Source organism: Astatotilapia calliptera, chromosome 22 (genome assembly GCF_964374335.1).
Source record: "Astatotilapia calliptera chromosome 22, fAstCal68.1, whole genome shotgun sequence".
NCBI classification, from domain to species: domain Eukaryota; kingdom Metazoa; phylum Chordata; class Actinopteri; order Cichliformes; family Cichlidae; genus Astatotilapia; species Astatotilapia calliptera.
The window spans coordinates 20,709,975-20,730,894 of record NC_137442.1 but is presented as its reverse complement, the minus strand read 5'-3'; the positions used below and the strand labels follow the sequence as shown (position 1 = coordinate 20,730,894).

General features: G+C 40.6%; 1 protein-coding gene across 2 annotated transcripts in view; it reads right to left on the bottom strand.

The window, feature by feature from the left end:
- Positions 1–18,008, bottom strand: part of vps50 (VPS50 EARP/GARPII complex subunit) — a 123,819-nt gene extending 105,811 nt beyond the window's left edge. For both annotated transcript variants that reach the window (XM_026156666.2, XM_026156667.2), the window contains exons 1-4: positions 17,850–18,008; positions 17,284–17,352; positions 3,847–3,969; positions 2,862–2,933 (exon numbers count right to left, since the gene is read on the bottom strand). In XM_026156666.2, the coding sequence (XP_026012451.1) occupies positions 2,862–2,933; positions 3,847–3,969; positions 17,284–17,352; positions 17,850–17,882 (297 nt within the window). In that variant the 5' untranslated portion in view covers positions 17,883–18,008. The remainder of the gene's footprint in view (positions 1–2,861; positions 2,934–3,846; positions 3,970–17,283; positions 17,353–17,849) is intronic.
- Positions 18,009–20,920: the final 2,912 nt, after the last annotated feature.

Below are 20,920 nucleotides of genomic sequence, written 5' to 3'. Positions count from 1 at the left end.
CTCTTAAATAAAGTCATAACTGAGATTTTAAACTAGTTAAAAATAAACAAGGTTAAATGATATGTTGAATATACTCAGGCCACTGAGTCAGATAAACAGGTCAAGGCTTTTCGTAGGCACAGGATTTTACATTTGCATTTGATGAGCTTGCTGAGAAACTTAGCTGGGGATTTTCTGCCTGACAGTACACTGGACCAATTACTGTGGCCATTCCCACGACGTGCTTGCAGGCTGACAGCCAGCGAGCCAGGGAGGCAGGGAGAGAGAGCGAAAGTGCGAGAGACAGAAAGCGTGAGAGACTGAGAGAGGATGTGTGAGGGTGCTTTTGTGTACTCAGACTGTAGAAACGTACAGGTCTCACCATGCCACGGGGCAGAAAGTCTAAAGCATCCTCTTAACTAAACAGGCAGCTCTGTGGGCTACTGTCAGAAGAGGGAAGCGCAGCATGCATGAAAAAGAGGGATAAGAGTCATAGAGGAAATCGATGTGAAAAAAAAGGATAGCAGTAGAGTTGAAGGAGCAATGGAGACAAAGCAGTGGGCAAAAGTACAGAAGCCTGTCAGGGTGGAAGGTAGGAGGGTAATATCTGCACTGGACTGTGGGGATGGAAGAAGCAGAGGGAAAAAGTGCTTCTTGCTCTGCCACATGATGCTATAAATAGAATTTGTTGACAGGCCATCTCTCCCGTCTGAAACTGCGAGTACCTGAATAACCTCAACAGAGCAGCCGCTATGGAAATGAGTTTGCTGAGGATGAAAACGCAGGCACTGACGTCATGGCACAAAATGATTGACCTTCACTCAGTTTTTACTGAGCGTCGTCAGCATCGAGCATTTGTTGGTTTTTTTTGTGTTTTTGTTTCATTCCTTCTTTGCAGTTTAAAACATCTCATCAAAAAACAAAAGTAAAAAGTGTTCTGGGCTGTTTACGTTCCTCTAGAGCTGCACAAACTCTCAGCGTCACAGTGCTGACTATGGGTCTCAAACTGCAAATTACAGCAGTGCGGGAAAACCTGCCATGACTTAATGGGGCAAATGAAGAAACTCAACACTTTTATATAAATGAAAACTCTCTTTTCAAGTACATCATTATTTTAAAATGTGTTTCGACAGTGTGAACCAGCAAGGTCGGCTTTAACGAATTTTATTGCTTCTATTTTCCAGTAAAAACTTAATAAATTGGACCTTGAGACAGGGTCAACTGAGGTTTTTGACATCCAACAAACTTTTATTGTCATGCTTTTTATGTAGTGTAGGTGTCATACTGACACTTTTAAAGAAAGAAACTAGCAGAAAATGCATCGTGAACTACTTTCTCCAACACTTAAGTCAGCGCATGGTAACAACAACATCCAAGCTTAAAGATGGTGGGCTACAGCAGCAAAGGACGACACCGGGTACCACTCCTGTCAGATAAGAGCCGGAAACTGAAGCTAAAATTCACACAGACTGAAAAAAATGTTGCTTGGTTTGATGAGTCTCGATCATAGGGTCAGAATTTGGTGTAAACAACATGAAAACGTGGATCCATCCTGCTTGTGTTAACAGCTCAGGCTACTGGTGGTGTAATGGTGTGAGGGATCATTTCTTGGCACACTTTCGGCCCCTCGGTACCAATCGCACTAAGCGTTGTTTAAATGCCACAGCCTGCCTGAGTATGGTTGCTGGCCATGTGCATCCTTTTACAACCACAGTGCGCCCATCTTCTGATGGCTGCTTGCAGCAGGATAACACACCATGTCACAAAACTCACATCACTTCAAACTGGTTTCTAGAACATAACGGTGAGTTCACAGTACTCAAATGATCTCCACAGTCACTAGATCGCAATCCAACAGAGCATTTTTGGGATGTGGTGGAAGACATCATGGATGTGCAGCCAACAATTCTGCAGCAACTGTCTGATGCTATCAGGTTAATATGCACCGACATCTCTGAGGACTGTCTCCAGCATCATATTTAATCTGTGCCTTTAATAATTAAGGCAGCACTGAAGACAAAAGACGGTAAAACCCAACTAAAAAACAGACTGAAAGGGAGATTCCCAAATTCATTACAATCAGTCACTATCTATTTATGACCATTTGAGCATTCGGGTATTGGTTAACTATTTAGTTTCAAGTTTTTATATCTGTATATAAATTCAATTCGATTTTTTACGCAGACTCAAACACCATGGCAATTTGTTTGTCTGACATTCCTCAACTGAACAGTGATCATCGTGCTTGAGTTCACTTCACTGCCGTTACCTAGCTACTTTTTATCTTTAGCCATTTTTGCTTTCTTTTTTCAAAAAAGGCCTGGAAAATAAAGACAATCTACAGTACCCTACTGCTTCACAATGTGCTCTCCTGGCACAGAAACAGTGCCCTCTTTCTACCTGCTATATTCACTGGATGAGCGAGCAGCTATGGCTCCAGAGAATGACAGAGAGCAGAGCCGCACAGTGTGAGAAATAAAAGCACGAGACCTTCTGCTGTTTCTAACTTTCACTTTGATTACTACACAACTAACACAGGCCCTAACACACACACAGGCGCGCGCGCGCAAAACAATTAGTTGGACAACTAACTTACAAATGGCTCCAGGAAGGACTTTTTTTCTTTTTTAAAAATCACGTGCTACACCTTCAGCAGAACTACAAAAACAGTTAGGGGTTTCCATGTCAAATAAAACAATAAAATGAAAAACAAAAGATGATTTGAAAAAGTTACAGAGAACAATCTGTAGATTAGAAATGTTCACAAGCACGAGGCAGAAATGATCATAACGTACACTGACATGGTCTGACACCATACTGTGTTTGTGTGCCTTCGGGTTTGAGTTTGTATGAAAGACAGAGAGAGGGAAAGAGATACTTACTGCTGCCTGTTGCCTTTTAAGTTTGTCTCTGTATTCCTCCAACTCCTGCAGGTTCAACTCGGGCGGGAGTTTCTATAATCACACACACACAGAAATTCAAACATGCAACCTTAGTGTTTGCTTACAAAACCTCCTCTTTAGACTGCTGATAGCATCCAGTCTTTTTGCTTGTGCTTACTTGGATACCAGCGCATGCTGCTTCCCACCACGTCTGGCTTTTAACACAGTACGAGTCCTCGCTCAGTGTGCCAGACAGAAAAATATATTCAAAGCAGAACTATGACACTATCAAATTTCAGGTGCTAAGGGCCAAAGCGGGGATTTCATTCATCTTGCAAGAGCTAATCCTCACTGTCGAGCATCTTAATTTTTAAAGCTACCTCAGGAGGTATTTCAAAGAGCCTAAGCTGAAGGTAGGTGTAGCTTTTACTTCATTCAAAGAAAAGAAAAACAAACAAAAATAATCTACTAAAATATACTTCCCCAGATCATAACTCTGATTAGTGAAGGTAAACAGCAAACAAACTCTGCTACTGAAAGAAGATATTACAAATCCATGGCCCAAAGGATGATAGGTAATTACTTTCCCCTTGACTGAGAGTCTCATTTCAGATGGTGTAGAAATACCAAGATAAATCTAATGAGATTTCACACCCTTCTTCTGTTGAGCAGATGCAATCTATCAATCCAGACGTCAATTGTATGCATGCGGCTCAGCAGAAATGTAAGAAACAGCAGCTCAGGTGAAAAAGCTTTATTTTTGCCAGCCAGACGGGGTTCAGAGCACAATAAACAATACTTCTTCACATTAGAAATGCAATACTTCTGTTATCAAACTTACTGAAACGTGGTGGATTTAATGAAATGATTTCATGAAAGGGGGCGTGGGAACTTGCAAGCGAGTCTCGCTTGTTATCGCTTAACCAGTGAGTGGAGCTCATTCAGTCAATAGCACAAGAGCTGGAAATCATACAGAGTATCTGACCTCCAGTTCATGCTGCACCATGTCGAAGGAGTCATTTGAGAAGTAGACCTCCTCGATGCTGTCGATGATTTCCTGCTCCGCCTGGGGGTCGATGGGCTGCTCCCTCAGCTCCCGCAGCTCCTCCTGCAACACGGTGAGACAGGCGGGGAGAGAAAGCGACAAACAAAGAGAGACAGAGTTAGAAGATGTCCTTGGTATAAAGTACTAGAAAGAAAAGGTACACGCTATTACATTAAAACCCACAAAACAATAAACAAGATATAGTCACAGGAAGAAAAAAAAAGGAAAAAGAGAACAAACAGGATATATCAGCAGGCTGCCGGGGGAAAGATCAGTAAAAGAGGGAGAGATAGGATTAGAGGAGCAAGAGTTCCAGAGGAGTTTAAGGACAAAGCTAAAGGGTGAAGGATTTGTCCTTAAACTTAAATGAGGCAGAGAACAAGGGACAAGGAGAGGTAAAGGAAGGGCGTTGACAAGGGGCGGGGGGGATGAAAAGAGAAAAATGTTAATCATAGACTTTAGGAAAAGATTGCAGCTTGTTTCATTGGTTGGCTGTCATGGGAGGGAGGCAGCGATGAGAGGAAAGACAAAAAGACACAAATGACTAAAAGAAGAGAGCAGAGATTCCCTTCTGAGAAACATCAGAGCCTTATTGATTAACATGCGGTGCATCCGCTGAGGCTTATTGCTGCGTTGAGTCTTTTAGATGAAGGGTTTCAAAGCCCACTCCTGACTGCCTTAATGAGCTGAGATGCAGGCAGATGTCAGTACCAAAGTGCTGGGATGAAAAGTTACCACAAATTTTTAAAAAAGTTTACCGTTTCATTTGAGTATTCATTAACATCCGTATGAAATTTTAAGGCAATCTATCCAGTAGTTACATCAGAATATCAAATCACAAACATTTAAATTAAACCGAATTCGGGTTCCACTGAAGTCTATAATGAGAATAATAAGTGTAATACCCATTTTTTGGAGGATGACACTTTTTTATGTTTCAAGCAAAAAATAAGCAGAAAATAATAATAAACGCTGAGCTTATTTAACACAAAACATCTGAACCAACTGCAAGCCTTTCAAGGGACTTTGATCAAAAAGGTCCAAGCAGCATTTAATCAGACTAAACAGGAAAAACATTATTTTTTTTAATTTTTATTAGCCTATTCTGGATCTGGCTTCATATTTCACTCCACAGAACAGAAGTGGGCATGCAAGTCAAATGATTCAAAAGCTATCAGCTATCAGAAATAAATCTGACAAGTACTAGTGTATCTAAAATATTTAAATTAATTTCTTCCATAATTTTAATTTTAAAAAAGTCATTTTCATCAATTCTACATTTACAGCACCTAAAGTTCTGATTTTAGCTTATAGCTCATGAAAAACAGAACTCCAGTATTAAAATATTTCATTTAGACTTTAAGTGACTATTCGACCAGTATAAATGCCACGCTGCTCCCAGTCTGGTTCCCCAACACAACCACACTCATGGTAAACACTGCTGACTGGACAATTGTCCAGATGACAATCCCCGCTGAAGGTAACTGCTGAAAAGGCTGGCTGGTTGCAAGCATATTAATGGAAAGTTGGCTCCTATCACCCTTCTCTGTGTGATAGGAAAAGGTGCACAAGCATCTTAGATGTCAGCAGCCTTGTAGCAATTGTTATATAAAAAAAACAAACGAACAAACAAATAAAACAACAACCATTGAATCAAGAAAGTAGGAGAGCTTTGAAACGTTGACTGTGGCTGGTGCATCAAACCACCACCAGGAAAAGGGCTACAACTGTCCCAAACATGACAGCAAATTGATTTTATTTGTAAATCAAGATCTAAGAGTCTGGATGAAGCATAAAGGCTGATTTCCTGTTCCTGCAGAAACTCCCACCAAATAATTTGCTCACCGTGTAATTTCTGTGCTCAATTGATCAGCCATCTCACCTGGCCTGAACCCTACACAGAATTTACGGGGCGCCGTCAAGACGAAGATGAGAAACACCCAGCCCAATAAATACAGACAAGCTGAAGGCCGCTATCAAAGAAACCTGGTCTTTAGTGATACCTCAGCGGTGCCGCGAGCTGATCACCGCCATGCTACACTGCACTCACACAGTAATTCATGGTAAAGGAGCCCCAACGAATATGAGTGACAATGAGCATACTATATAGAAGTGGGACTCTATTTTGACTGACCATAAGAATTGAGAATTTCATGTGACAGAAGCTAAAATCATCAAATTAAGGTTTTGTTTTTTTATATAATATTTCACTTTACATCTTAAAACACAGAATATATGAAAGGTTTTTTTTAATATATTAAATTAAATTAAATAAAAATGGAATATACCTGTGATTTACAATTAGCATGCATGCAGGAACATAGTTCCAAAATGAGCAACCAGATATCAGTGGAAATCATGACTTATATGGCAAGCAATAATATCACTAATTAGAAGCACAGAGACGTGCTCATCCTAAATTAACGCCACAGACAGTGAGCTACTTTCAAATGCAGACAAACAAGTGCCTCGGTCTTGTTACAAGCCTTATCAACAGAGTTTCCGTGACAGCTCAGAGAGTTTGTCAACCTCTATGGACGGTGTCCAAAACCTTGCTCGCTCTTCCGTACAAAATTGCAGGATGAGTGCTGCATGAAAAGAAGCCTGACGAACAGTGAGAGCGCATTCTTTTATCAGAACAGTCCAAGATAAATTTGGACTGTGAACGGTGAAGCTTGATTTTCAGTGAATGGATGATCTTTATTGTCATTACTACACATGATTTACAGAATTCCCTTTGGATTCGTCTTAACTTAAAAAACAATACATAAATAAAAATATGTAAGGAAGTTTAGATAAAAATAAAGTTAGTGGTAAACTCATCAACAGAGGAGAAAAACAGCAGGTTTAAACACAGTCTAGTCCGTTTAAAGTGTTGTTAGCCAATGAAAATGTCCTCAGTGCTATACTGTGTGTTTGCATGTGTGTCTAGTACTGAAGCCTATTTCCAGAAATTAGATAGGTGGAAGCCATCGCTCCAAAAACCGTCTGTTAGTTCTTGTTTTTATTGCTGTGAACCGTTTGCTGGATGGCAGCGGTTCAAACAAAGAATGTCCGGGATGTTTATTATCCTTGCTTATGATACCGTCTGCTTTGTTCGTCATCCTGGTGGCGTAGTGTGAGTGCAGAGCTCTATAGAAACAAAGCGCTCAGACACCTTCGCCCCTCGATGCAGATCCTTCCTTTCTGCAGCAGTGTTGATGGTTCCTCTGTACTCCTGTGTAAGTTCATCAACGGTTTCTGTGAAAGTTTGGCCTGTTTCTGAGGAAGAAGAGCCCTTATTGTGCCCACTCATCTCAACTGGGAGGTGTTAGTGCACAGAGAGGGTGACTCCCGGTTACTTCTACGCAATCGCCACTATTTCAACAATGTATGTGGAGTGGGAGATGTTGTTTCTTCAGAATCAGAATCAGAATCAGAAAGGGGTTTATTGCCAAATGTTGAGCAGGTTTACAACATTAGGAAATTGCTGCGGTTCTTGACCTTAGACCTCCTGAATTCAATGACCATTTCTGTTGCATTGGAGGTGTTAAAGACTAGATCATGTGTCCCTAAACCACTCAGTCAGATCAACCCTTTAGAAATTAAATGGAGGTGTCATCAGCAAACTTAATTATTGAACTTTGAGGTGTAGATGGGGATACAGTCATAGGTCAACAAGCTGGAACAAGAATAATGCTGTTGCCACCATTTATACCTGTGTCGTCTGCAATGTGTAAGACTTCTGGGGAGGTGCACGTCAGGTTAGGTGTTGTGTTTCAGAAGGGTTTGGGTTTGCGATGCACTTATAAGTGTAGATTTAACACAGAAATATAAGTCAGAGTTAGAGCTAACTGATCCTTGGGATACTTTAAATAGAACTGAGCAAGAACAATAACAAAAACTTCCAGGAAATGAAACAAAGAAAATTGGCTCAGAGGAATGGCAGAAAATCTTTGTAGGAACTATTTACTTTCCCCCCCGACCTGAGAAAGACTGTTAACTCAAATAAAGGTGGACATACAGGGAGTGCAGAATTATTAGGCAAATGAGTATTTTGTCCACATCATCCTCTTCATGCATGTTGTCTTACTCCAAGCTGTATAGGCTCGAAAGCCTACTACCAATTAAGCATATTAGGTGATGTGCATCTCTGTAATGAGAAGGGGTGTGGTCTAATGACATCAACACCCTATATCAGGTGTGCATAATTATTAGGCAACGTCCTTTCCTTTGGCAAAATGGGTCAAAAGAAGGACTTGACAGGCTCAGAGAAGTCAAAAATAGTGAGATATCTTGCAGAGGGATGCAGCAGTCTCAAAATTGCAAAGCTTCTGAAGCGTGATCATCGAACAATCAAGCGTTTCATTCAAAATAGTCAACAGGGTCGCAAGAAGCGTGTGGAAAAACCAAGGCGCAAAATAACTGCCCATGAACTGAGAAAAGTCAAGCGTGCAGCTGCCAAGATGCCACTTGCCACCAGTTTGGCCATATTTCAGAGCTGCAACATCACTTGAGTGCCCAAAAGCACAAGGTGTGCAATACTCAGAGACATGGCCAAGGTAAGAAAGGCTGAAAGACGACCACCACTGAACAAGACACACAAGCTGAAACGTCAAGACTGGGCCAAGAAATATCTCAAGACTGGTTTTTCTAAGGTTTTATGGACTGATGAAATGAGAGTGAGTCTTGATGGGCCAGATGGATGGGCCCGTGGCTGGATTGGTAAAGGGCAGAGAGCTCCAGTCCGACTCAGACGCCAGCAAGGTGGAGGTGGAGTACTGGTTTGGGCTGGTATCATCAAAGATGAGCTTGTGGGGCCTTTTCGGGTTGAGGATGGAGTCAAGCTCAACTCCCAGTCCTACTGCCAGTTTCTGGAAGACACCTTCTTCAAGCAGTGGTACAGGAAGAAGTCTGCATCCTTCAAGAAAAACATGATTTTCATGCAGGACAATGCTCCATCACACGCGTCCAAGTACTCCACAGCGTGGCTGCAAGAAAGGGTATAAAAGAAGAAAAACTAATGACATGGCCACCTTGTTCACCTGATCTGAACCCCATTGAGAACCTGTGATCCATCATCAAATGTGAGATTTACAAGGAGGGAAAACGGTACACCTCTCTGAACAGTGTCTGGGAGGCTGTGGTTGCTGCTGCACGCAATGTTGATGGTGAACAGATCAAAACACTGACAGAATCCATGGATGGCAGGCTTTTGAGTGTCCTTGCAAAGAAAGGTGGCTATATTGGTCGCTGATTTGTTTTTGTTTTGTTTTTGAATGTCAGAAATGTATATTTGTGAATGTGGAGATGTTATATTGGTCTCACTGGTAAAAATAAATAATTGAAATGGGTATATATTTGTTTTTTGTTAAGTTGCCTAATAATTATGCACAGTAATAGTCACCTGCACACACAGATATCCCCCTAAAATAGCTAAAACTAAAAACAAACTAAAAACTACTTCCAAAAATATTCAGCTTTGATATTAATGAGTTTTTTGGGTTCATTGAGAACATGGTTGTTGTTCAATAATAAAATTATTCCTCAAAAATACAACTTGCCTAATAATTCTGCACTCCCTGTAGGAAGCAGGCTGTTGGTGGTGGCTCTCAAACTTCTTCTGAAATTCTCTATTTGAGAAGCCAGGCATTTCCACCATTTTTTAATTGATATGTAATTATTATTTATACTTTATGAGCAATAATCAACGTCCTTTCCAGTAATGTGGACTGGATGGAGTCTGAATTATATCACCTTGAAGTGCAATTAGCAAAGACAGCCCTTGTTCTGCAAATGTGCAAAACAAAATCTGAGCAACGTTTCCACCTGCTCCATTTACACCATCACCAGATGCCATCGGTGGAGCTCATCTGACCCTCGCCTGCTGGTGTGGAAACGTCAGACAGCGAGGCCCAGGGCTAGCAGGTTAGCAGTGAGTCATCTTCGCAAATTAAAATGAGGGCATTGAGGATGGGGTTCTCTCAGATGGATGAATAAAAGTAAAATCTGTTTGTGGGGAACACTACAAAGCAGTCTCACAGATAAAAGGTCAACCTATTTTTATCGCCCAGAGTTCCTGCTTTAACGTAGTAAATCTAAACGGTTTATTTTCATTTTAGAAAAGAGCAAATACCATACTGCTCAGTGTAATGCAATTACTGTAAGATGATACAATTTTGGTTCATCTGACATTTAAGTGATATTGCACAGGACTCACATCTTCTGTAATGTGAGTACATTCTGAGAGGAAGCCCTTCATTTATGTTAAGTCGAACTTCTTGTTTGTGTGGGATCGATACATTAAAGCATAATGGCACTAAAAATAGACCAGCAGCTCGGGGATAACGAGGATGGATACGGAAGTATGGGACAAATGCAATATAAAATTCAATATACACCCTTATATGCATACTTCGTTAAACGTACACCTTCTCGAGATAGCAGACACTGATCAAGAAAACCTTGTTACACACCTGCCTAACCCCAAACATGTTCCCAGCTCCTATCAGCAAGAAGCATGAAGCTAGGCGATGAAGTGTGCCACCCAAATAACTAAATATGTTTCTCTGGATGACAGCGTGTCTCGCTGAGTGACATTTATATGAGGCGATGCTGCTGTGCGTAATTTTCAGCAAAATATAGCTTCGTCTAATTCAATTACACACACAGAGAAACCCTTCATACACTCACACGAGGCAACTGTGAAGATTCAAACCGAGCATTGAAATGTGTTTAATGCGTGTGTCCGTGCAAGTGTGCAAATCTCAAGTGCGCCCATTTCGAGGCGAGTGTGCCGTGTTTAAATCAGGTGAAGGAGCAAGCCGGAGCCCCCCACCCTACCCCTGGGGGAGAGAAGGGGGATGTGTGGGTGAGTGCGTGAGACTGAAAAGGAGGGCTAGAGTTAGGAGATCACGTTCCGCCATCAAAAAGGTGGGCGGGAAATCAGCTCAAATGAGAGAAAGTGAAAAGGGGAGGAGGGATGAGGAGGATGACTCACTGTTAGGAGAAGTTCTGGCAGAAAGAAGACAAAAAAAAGGCAGAGGAGTGGGCTAAACAGAAGACAATGAAGTGGCTCCCGTGAAGCCACTCGAAGGCAGTTCACCTTGTGTCAGTGTCTTTCTCCTTCCCTCTCTTTGCCTCAGTCTCCCACCTGCAGTGACGCGCAAAACTTGAAACATCTTTAAGTGAATGACTCACTGAAGGTCTGCCGTGAGTTAAATAATTCCCTTCGCCTGCCGCCGTGCAGGCACAAAGCAAAACAAACGCCCCCGCGGCCCACACGAGAAACCCGAACCGTGAGCCGCTGTGGGGCTTTGATCAAATTTCACTTTGATGGATGAGAGACAAACAAACAGCCCTTCAACCCCCACCCCCACCCCGGCCCCCAGCCCAGCCACTTCCACAAATTAATGAAATCTTCATCTCGTTGCGGAAATTAGAAATCTATTTGCATCCTAAGTGCGGGTCGTTTTACAAGCTTTATCCGAGAATCAAAGGGGGATATGTTCGACTGGAGCGCTGGTTGAATGTGGAAAATCATGCTTGTGGCAACAAAATAAATAAAGAAATACCTGCTCAACAAACACAGCAGCGCTGATAAAAACAAAAAAGATTGAATAAACAAAAGGAGGTTTGTGAAAATCCTGAGAGACACATGGGATGGAAGACAGTAGAGACTGAGAGAAGGGCCAATTATCTCCACCATAGAATCATTCGTTACGTGAACGAATCAAAACGCCCTCGTTGTAATCAGTGCTGTATATGCACGCAAGACTAACTGTGCGCCTGTGTATTCGTCTGCCATTAAGAACAATGTTGTCTTTCGCAGCCACGATCGCACAATCCAGGCATCGCTGACAGCTGAATTTCTGCATGGAAGTACGTGATTATTCTACCTTTCATTCAACACTCTCTTTCAGCCGAAAGCACGAGAAGCGCTCTGTTTTCATGCCATGCAGTGTCTTCACTGTATGAGTGCATGACCTGGCTTTTGAAAAAATAATTACAAAATATCTTATCTACATAACCCGACTGGGTCCTGAAGCCATAAAATGAAACTATAAAAATAAGCTGTTCTCCCTCAAGACATCCTGCGTGAACTAATGAGAGATTATCAAACACGCCCTCCTCACAGATTTATCCCAAAGCCTTGTCTTCAGGAAATAAATACTAGCAAATAGAAGTAGTTATCCAATCAATAATCCCATAATTTTAGGAGAGAACGTGTGCTCCTTTGTGTGCCTGGAGAGAGCTTTAAATCTGGCAAAGATGAGCGGTGGGTAAGTTGAGGGTGACCCCTGCTGGTTGGACATGGTTACTGTATGAATGAAATGCTGTTTACCTCGAACACGACCGAGGCTTCTGGGGAAACAAATTGCTGGTCTCTCAAAAGCAAACCTCATCCTACAACACCAAGTGTCTAATATTTGATACATGAGGATTTGAGACCTTAACATCACTGGTGCGGTTTATTTTTTGCCTGAAAAAACCTGCAGGTTTTAGCAATAAATTACACAAACATATCAGATGTTGCAAATATTAAACATATGATTTTCTTTTCATTTATCACAATGTTCATTAAACAATAAAGCTTTAAAAAATGAAAATTTCTGGCCATTATAAAATAATTCAAGCTTTATAGGTTTAAATAACTGAATTTTGTCTTCAATGTATCACAAAATCACACTGAAATTACCTGCCTACATGTTTCACAGTATGACCAAACCTATAACACACTGTGAGTAATTAGGATTGTTTTCATTATCAGGTGCTTTGAGATTAGGAAATTATTCATAAATTGGTGAGAAAATGGTGAATTAGTTAAAAAGCTTTTGCTAATATTAATTTCAACACGATGCAAACAAAGTAAACAGCTAAATCCGCACATCAAGCAAATCTTTGATTTTTCTTAATCACAAAAAAAGCAACATTCGAGGAGCGTGATTAAGGCTCAGAGACTTTCAAACTTTTTTAATAACCAGCATTTATTCATTTCTCTGGAAAAAAACAGGGAAATAAATAAATGCAACCAAACAACCAAACCAAATTTTATTCTAGGCTTTGTTATCATTGCAATCACTTAATAGAGATAAAAAAAAACCTGACAGCCCCTTCAAAGAAACCTCTTAACAGTGACTCACAGAGAGACAACAGCTTTGAACAGAAAGGATTGGACAGGGGTGGAAGGTTGGCTTGTTTTTACTGACAAGCCACAAAGCAGCTTAGGAACACTGAGATTAAAAAAAAAGAATAAAAAACATCAAAGTTGTTAAAGAAAAATAGCTTGAGGGCTTAGAGCCATTTAATTCTCGTGTGTGTGTGTGTGTGTGTGTGTGTGTGTGTGTGTGTGTGTGTGTGTGTGCGTGTGCGTGTGTGTTTGTGTTTGTGTGAATAAGGGAGCAGCCAAAAGTATCTTGTTCAGTATGCATCTGAAATTAAAAAGCCCTCCTACTGCAGTTTTTTCACATTTTATTCAGCAGACAAGCTCTGGTATCCATGGTATGCTAAAACCTGCTTCACACAGGAGTCCATGTGACTTAATTCACTGCATCCAAAAACAACACTAATATAGCTTCTGGGCCAGAAAAATAAACTAAGTAAACCTGCATTCTATCTGAAAGCCACCAGAGGGCGATAGCTGTGGTTGCAAAAAGATCCTCTAGAAGTTTATGGGAAAACTGCTTTTTCACTTTACCTCTGTAAAAACTTTCCTAATGTAATTATGGGCTGAGTGCCTCATATTAAGTCACACTGAATAAAAAATTAATTCTATTCAATTGAAATTTATTTATATAGCACATATTTACAACAGTCACCTCAAGGCGCTTTATATTCTACAATAAAGATCCTACAATAAGTAAAACCCTCAGACATCCGTCCCCCTATGAGCAAAACCTTGGCGACAGTGGGAAGGAAAAAATCTCTTTTAACAGGAAGAAACCTCCAGCAGAACCAGGATCAGGGAGGGGAAAAAGACACTGTGGAGTGTAAATCTTGGTCAACTATGTTTTTAAAAGGAGCATATTCCACTGGATGCTAGTGGATGAGCAAACAGAACTTCAAAAACCAGTGGATGACATCACAGTAGCTACCGCCATCTTTTATCTTTTCTGTCTGGTTTTTTTGATGGGGTCTGGAAAGATCTGTAATTGTAAAGTCACTCCTAAAAGGCTAGATCTAATAAAGCCTGAAAACACATTACCTTGCGAGGCAGCTGGACTCTCATGAGATCAGCAAGATCAAAACAAAACAATCCATCTTGCACAACTTCAAGTCACGTAAGCAACAACAGGTAGCTCTGATCATTCAGTAATTTAGGTGACACCATCTACTGTAGAAATTAACTGTCCCGAGAAATACAGCGAGAATCTTCTGAACAAACTACCTGCTTTTCAAACACCTTTCAAGGATCACTTCTTTCATCTCATCTAGCGTATCAGTGAAGAAAACAAAACCAACATGAGGACGTCTTGAACTAAAATATGCTAATAGGTTATGATTACTATTGTTTGCCCAATGAAGCCAAAAGCAAGTTACCGATCTCTGCTACAAAGGCTTTGGTAAAAATCTTCCTACCATGGCAGATAAAATAACACAGACCTTGAGCAATAACAAAGACATCACTCAAGATCTCTGTTATTCAAATGCTGTGGCTCTACTGTTGAGTCATAGCTTTCAATTGTTACTCATCACACTGAGGTGGCATCATACTGGCATCTCGAACAGACTGTAACTTGTTAACTTTAAGCGCATGTCTCGCTGTGACCCAGATTTACATGTTTGTAGAAGGTGTTAGGTACACAGCACCAGGAGAACAAGGGATAAGATGTTCTTTGAGACTAGCTTTCCCTGAGGGTAAACTGATGCTATTGCCAAGAGTCTGACCTCCGTATGTGCACATAATCAGCCTGACACCTGCGTCCCTGCAAAAAAACAAAAAGAAAGTGAAAATACCGCCCCCGACGTAGCTGATTTATTTCTTCCCTTTTATGGCTTACCAATCAAAAGAAAAGCTTCTGACATCTTTAAAGGGTTTTGCAAATCTTGTAATTTTTCATTGCAACAATATAGCAAAACATTCAAATAACTTAAAACACCCATTTCCACTACCCCTGTAAAATAACACTGATCCCCAAGCATCTCACATGAGGGCCATCCATCTAAAGTTTAATAACCTCTATTAATCACTAAAAGAAAAGTCAAACTGATAAATTTAAAAAATCTAACAAACAAACTTGCCTCTAAATACTTTTTAGCCCATTTAATGAGGTCATGACCCTGTTTCAGACTGTGTTAACCCACCACTGCCAGACTGAAACAAACAGGCACTTTCATTATTGATGAATGTGTTGAATGGCTGTCCTTCCATTTAAATACTACAAAAGAGAGATCAGCCACAGACCGACTACTGCACATTTATCTTGACCTTGCTTTCAAACCCTCAAACTGTGTCCAAACAGTAACTGAATAGCAGTATTTACTTAATCATCGCACACATCAGGCCTGCCCCGTGCAGTTAGCCAGATGTTGCTGTCAGCATGTGAAGGATGATAAACGATGTGACTCATGGGTACAGAAAATACTAACAATAATAATAAAAAATGAAACACAGCAATGGTTCCAATCAGTGGGTGTCAGTATCATGTTAATGGAGGAAGTTTAATTTTAATTGGGTTATGACGCGTTAAATAATCATGATCTCAGTATTTCTCAAAATGATCATATAATAGCACCTCGGTCTCACTCCTGCAGAGGACTATTTCTCCTGTAATGAAGGAGGACTACTTTTACATGAAGCCTGGCTTGTGTCGTGGCCCCATCTTATTTTCCTGTAAGCTGAGAGGTCCAGCACATTAATGAAAGCAAAGTAAATGAAGCCAAAGTATAAAGCCAACAAACAATGATGCCCTGTGTGTATGTTCAATACACAACAGGCAGGTATTTGCAGTGCACACACAAGAGCAACTTAATAGGTGATGGACAGCGGCATACTGTCTGCTTACAGTTCACACATCCACATGAACACATGCACAGAAGCCATTACTTCGGTCTTATTATCCTTACTGCTTCATAACACACAAGGCAAATAAAGCAGGTGTGATAGGTCTTGCACAGAATCCTCAGTCCAGCACTGACAAACGAGAATGTTACAAGCAAGGAAAAAACAAAACAAGTGTTTGATTACCGCATATCCAGTTTGACCATGTCACCTGACACCAAGGCCAGGAGACAGAGGTGCCCATAGAAAAAAAAACAAACCCTGAAATCTTTATTGAAGACACAGTCTGCTTTCAATCAATTAGACGCATAAGCCCATATATATATTACACACACACACACACACACACACACACACACTAAGTATGAGCTTATCAGACACTTAAAATCTGGAAGCAGATTTTAAAATTCAGTCGGCTTAATCTTTCCTAACCGCCACTGGTGAACTGACAAAAATGCACTCTCTTTTTAGTCTCATCTATCACAGCACAGCATTAGCCTGAGCAGAAAATAAGCACACGCTACATCAGCACAGCATACCATACAAAAAGAAAATGTAAACGCTAAGTGTTCAAAACCCAGAAAGGTTAAATGTCTTGCTCAGTCGACCTGGCTCATATCTCCCAGCGCTGTGAACAAATACAGCAACAAAACTGTACTCAGAGTCATTTATTGAAGGTCATCACTACAGTGAAAAGCCACAGTGATGCTAAGAATGAATGTAAGTAACTAAATGTGAAATAGAGCCGCTCTGCCTTTTGCTTCGTCGACACTTGACGAATTGAATTTGTGCAAAGGGGATAGTGACAAACGCTTCCTGTGACCAAGCATGACTGAGTGCAATTTGAAACGCTGTCATGCCAGAAATGTTCAAATACTCTTATAACAGTGTCTGCATCACAAATTGAGTAAGGTGAGGAGCACTGACATAAAGTCTGTTTAACTGATATAAACAGGAGCCTTCAGTAGTGCATAACTATAATATAACAACTGCTGTTTAGATAAAGCACAAAAAATGAAATCCAGTGTATAGCTAATGAATCATCAACACATTGATTAACAAATTAAATCTCTAGTAATACCGACAGCCTTGTGGTGCCATTACTACTAACATGAGTGCTGACTCTGGGTAATGACAAAGACATCACTCAGGGTCTGTGTTACAACTTGCAGCTGTGTCCAACAACAGTGCTAAAACAATCCCTCCCTGATGGCGTTCACTGTGACTCGAAAACAATAAAATATGGCAGCTTTTAAAAAGCTGTCAGCAAAACTATTAAGATAAGCATCTACTCACAAAGTGGTAGATGGAGAAACTTTGATTTTATGATGAACACTGTCCATGCATCAAACAGCACATCAAAACAGACAGCTGCAGTCTAAGTCGTCGAAGTTTACCTTGCTCGGGATTCTCAGGTTCTCCACAGGACTGAGGTCTGCCATGCTCTCCTGGGGGCTTTTCAGGCCCTGCCAAAATAAAATCCAAAGTAAAACTACAAACAACAGGTAGCTTTAACATAACTCTTTGTGTTTTTATTTTTAATCTGTAACTTGTCACAGAACTTCATCAGCACACTACTGCATACAGCAAAAAGTGGAACTGAGGGGCAGATTTCTGAAAGCGATATGCTCTGTTGTGTTCAGTTTTGACCAATTGCCAAACACCACTGCATGTGCAGACTGAGAACTTCCTTCTATCCGCCCAGTTCCCATTATTGTGTTGTTATTGTTATTGTGTTAAACTCTCAACTACCGGGGCGTGAGGTAAATTGCTATGTGCATGCCTTATTTGCCTGAGGGAAACAACTGAAACAGCTCTTAGTCTGGCTGAACGTTTCACTTAATGAACCAAACGATGAGCTGTCAAATTAGCCAGTTAGCTTAGCAGGCTGTCGTGCTAACTACCGGCTCCCGTCAGAGACAAACAGCCGGCAGCGTAGTTTCTGTACACCTGCTGTGCTCACCTGACGGGCCATAAGAGACTTGATCTTCTGCATCGTAAGTCCAAGTCGTATCAGCGGCTAAAAAAAATGAGTAAAGCTCCAACTGTGTCTTGTTGTCAACAGTGCACCTCCATCACTACGAGAAGGAAGCCATAGTTGAGTCTCACGTGACTGGCAGGGCAGGAACCAGAACGTTGCAAAGCCTTCTGGGAAATGTATTTTTTAAGAGCCAGAGCTTGTGCTCTTGTTGTCAGGCTTTTCACATGTATAAAAAATGAAAACATCTGGATGAAATCCGAAGTACGTGTTGTTATAAACAGAGAAAATGAAATTAAAAAATAAAATATGATCAAATATAAACAAGGCATCAAAGATTGACTCTACAGTAATGTACTGCTGCCATACGCCACTGGATGGTAGTAAACTAACAGAGATATTAGCAGTCATCTAGCCTCCTTGTGCCAAAAATAACGAAAATATGGGTGCAAATGATAACAAATAAAAAAAAACAAAAAACCCACAGTGGCTGTATTGTTTTTCCTAAAACTGAAATGAGGCTGCCATGGGACACTTGAATAAAACTGAGCCATCATTAATGTTCATGGCAACACATATGCTTATTTTTCTGTTACATGGCTTTAGGCTGAATCTCTGTATATGGATTTATTCAATACTTTGCAGAAATCTTGAGTCACACCACATTTATTTATATTTTGCTGGAAAACTGGGAAACAGGTGCAGCAGTTTATTGAGGCGTGTGCAAACATACATAGAAATCCAGTATGTAAGACAAAAATAGGGTTTATATAATTCAAACAAGCCTCAAAGTCAATATTTGGTATTAAAACATTTGTTCTTCAACACACTGTGAACTCTCTTAAGCAATCTTTCTTGTCATTTCTTTAAGTAGTCATCAGGAATAGTCCTCTGTCTGAATGACATTCAAAGCTCTTTTTGTGACTGATAGTGTTTCACTGTGTGTTTCTCTCTCCAGGATTGCTTTTACTGCACTAGCAGGGTGTTTGGGGTACTTGCCATGCTGAAACATGAAATCTTCACCAATGTGTTTCATTCCACCATGTTGCACGGCAGATCAATGGCTGTACTTTTCTGTGTTCATAATTCCATCAATTTTGACAAAGATCCACAGCACCACGGCCTTCAATAATGCTTCAAACCATGACAGACCCTTTCCTGCTTGCTTGTTTTTGTTACAGATGGCTGTGGACACTCACTGTGGTACCTCCTGCATACATATTGACAACAATATGAATAAAGATCAGATTTGGATTCATCACTCCATAAAAACCTGTTGCCACTGATTTCCAGTCCAGGTCTTGTGTAATTTGGCATTCCTCAGTCATTTCTCTTTGTTGCACTTCCTCAAGAATGGCTTCTTGACGATCACCCTTCCACTGAGACCATCTCTGAGAGCCAGAGAGCAACTGTCAGGTCCTGTGTCAGGTCTTTGCTGATTTTATTTTTAATTATTTTATTGACATGATTTTCAAATGTTCATCTGCTGTAAACAATTTTTAGGCCTTCCACTTCCTCCACTTGTTCAGTTTTCTCATTGCAGATCATCAAGATGTGCCGAATTTTCATCTGACAGTTCTTTGGGAATCACCTTGTTGGTGCAAAAATACTACTTTATGTCTGTCAGCTGTGTTGTCTTTGACATTTTGAATGGACTCAATAAAAGAAATGGGAGCAAATGATGTTTTTAGCCTAGTCTGCTAGTAACAAAGTGCCTAAAGATAAAATTAAGGACTTGTTCTAAGCTAAGCTGTGTGCTATGTGCAGACACAACACTGGTTCATCTATTGAGTTTAATATGTCTGAATCATAAATAAATCATAGGTCAGTGTTAAGTGGCCTAACAAGCAAACAAATGGTTGAAGGACGACACGGCAAATGAGTGAAAAAGCAGCCAATGTCGAAAGAAATCCTTTGAAAGACCCCCAGAAAGCCTGAAGAACTATTGCTCAAAAGGACTGGGTGGATCAAGACTTTTACACACTAATGTGCACGCCTTACATATTAACCTATACACATGTTTCTATGCTAATGATTCAATTAAAACAATTAATGAATAAAATATAAGGTGTGTGATAATGTTGAAGTTATTATCAGTACAACACATGGGCCGGTTTCCGAACAGCTCCAGGGTTTGTTTTATTCCTAAGAATAAAGTAGAATTTCCTTTTTAATTCTACAGCCACTGTCTGTATATCTGTATTATACACATTATATACATACAGGTTAACACAATAAAGCAGGCTTTCCTTAGTGCAGCAAATTTCCTTTCATGACCAAGAATTTGCCCGCTGTCACCACAGATTCAGTGCCACGCAGGTCCATCTCTGCCAAGCAAGCAGTTATGCCAGGCTCTGCATTGTAAACTGTTCCAAATCATTCCCAAAACAGCACACACAGACCTATTCAGCTTGCTTTGTAATTGCCCCCTTAGGTTTTATGTCGGGCTGTGCTTGGTTAAAAGGAGGCAGCGTGCTGCACACAGCAGGCACTGTGAGCTCTAGTTCCTGGTTAATGATGCCTCAGGCTATTTCCCAGTCAAATGAAGGTGAGGTCGCTCTCCTTAGGTGAATTTACTCCACTGTTGTTTGTCAGGCAGTCATCCACAGTGTGGAGCCTCCCTTTAAGTATACACTGAGACGGAACAGATGGCAACCCCTACCCGGAGATGCCACCACAAAGACACAGCACACTCGGCTGGTCAGTTCAACAGCTAAAATTAGACCAAGATTTAATAAACAACTTGTTGTTATGCAGGAGAGCGTCGTGATATGTCACACCTTAGAATTCAGCAGGAGTTCTAGACTTAATGTTCATGGGATAAAAAAGAAACAACTACAGTTTGATAATAATTTACTATAGTAGCCAGCATTTTGTGCTATAGCATTTCACACACTGAAAAGATGCACTCAGCATGGTACCACATAATGAGTATACAACAGTGTGGTGATAATAAGCTGCATAATAGTTCCTTTACGTGATTCACTCTCCAAGGTTGGCAAACTTGGAGCATTTCTAATGAGCTGCATATAAAAATTTGGCCTCCGCTTTCTAAA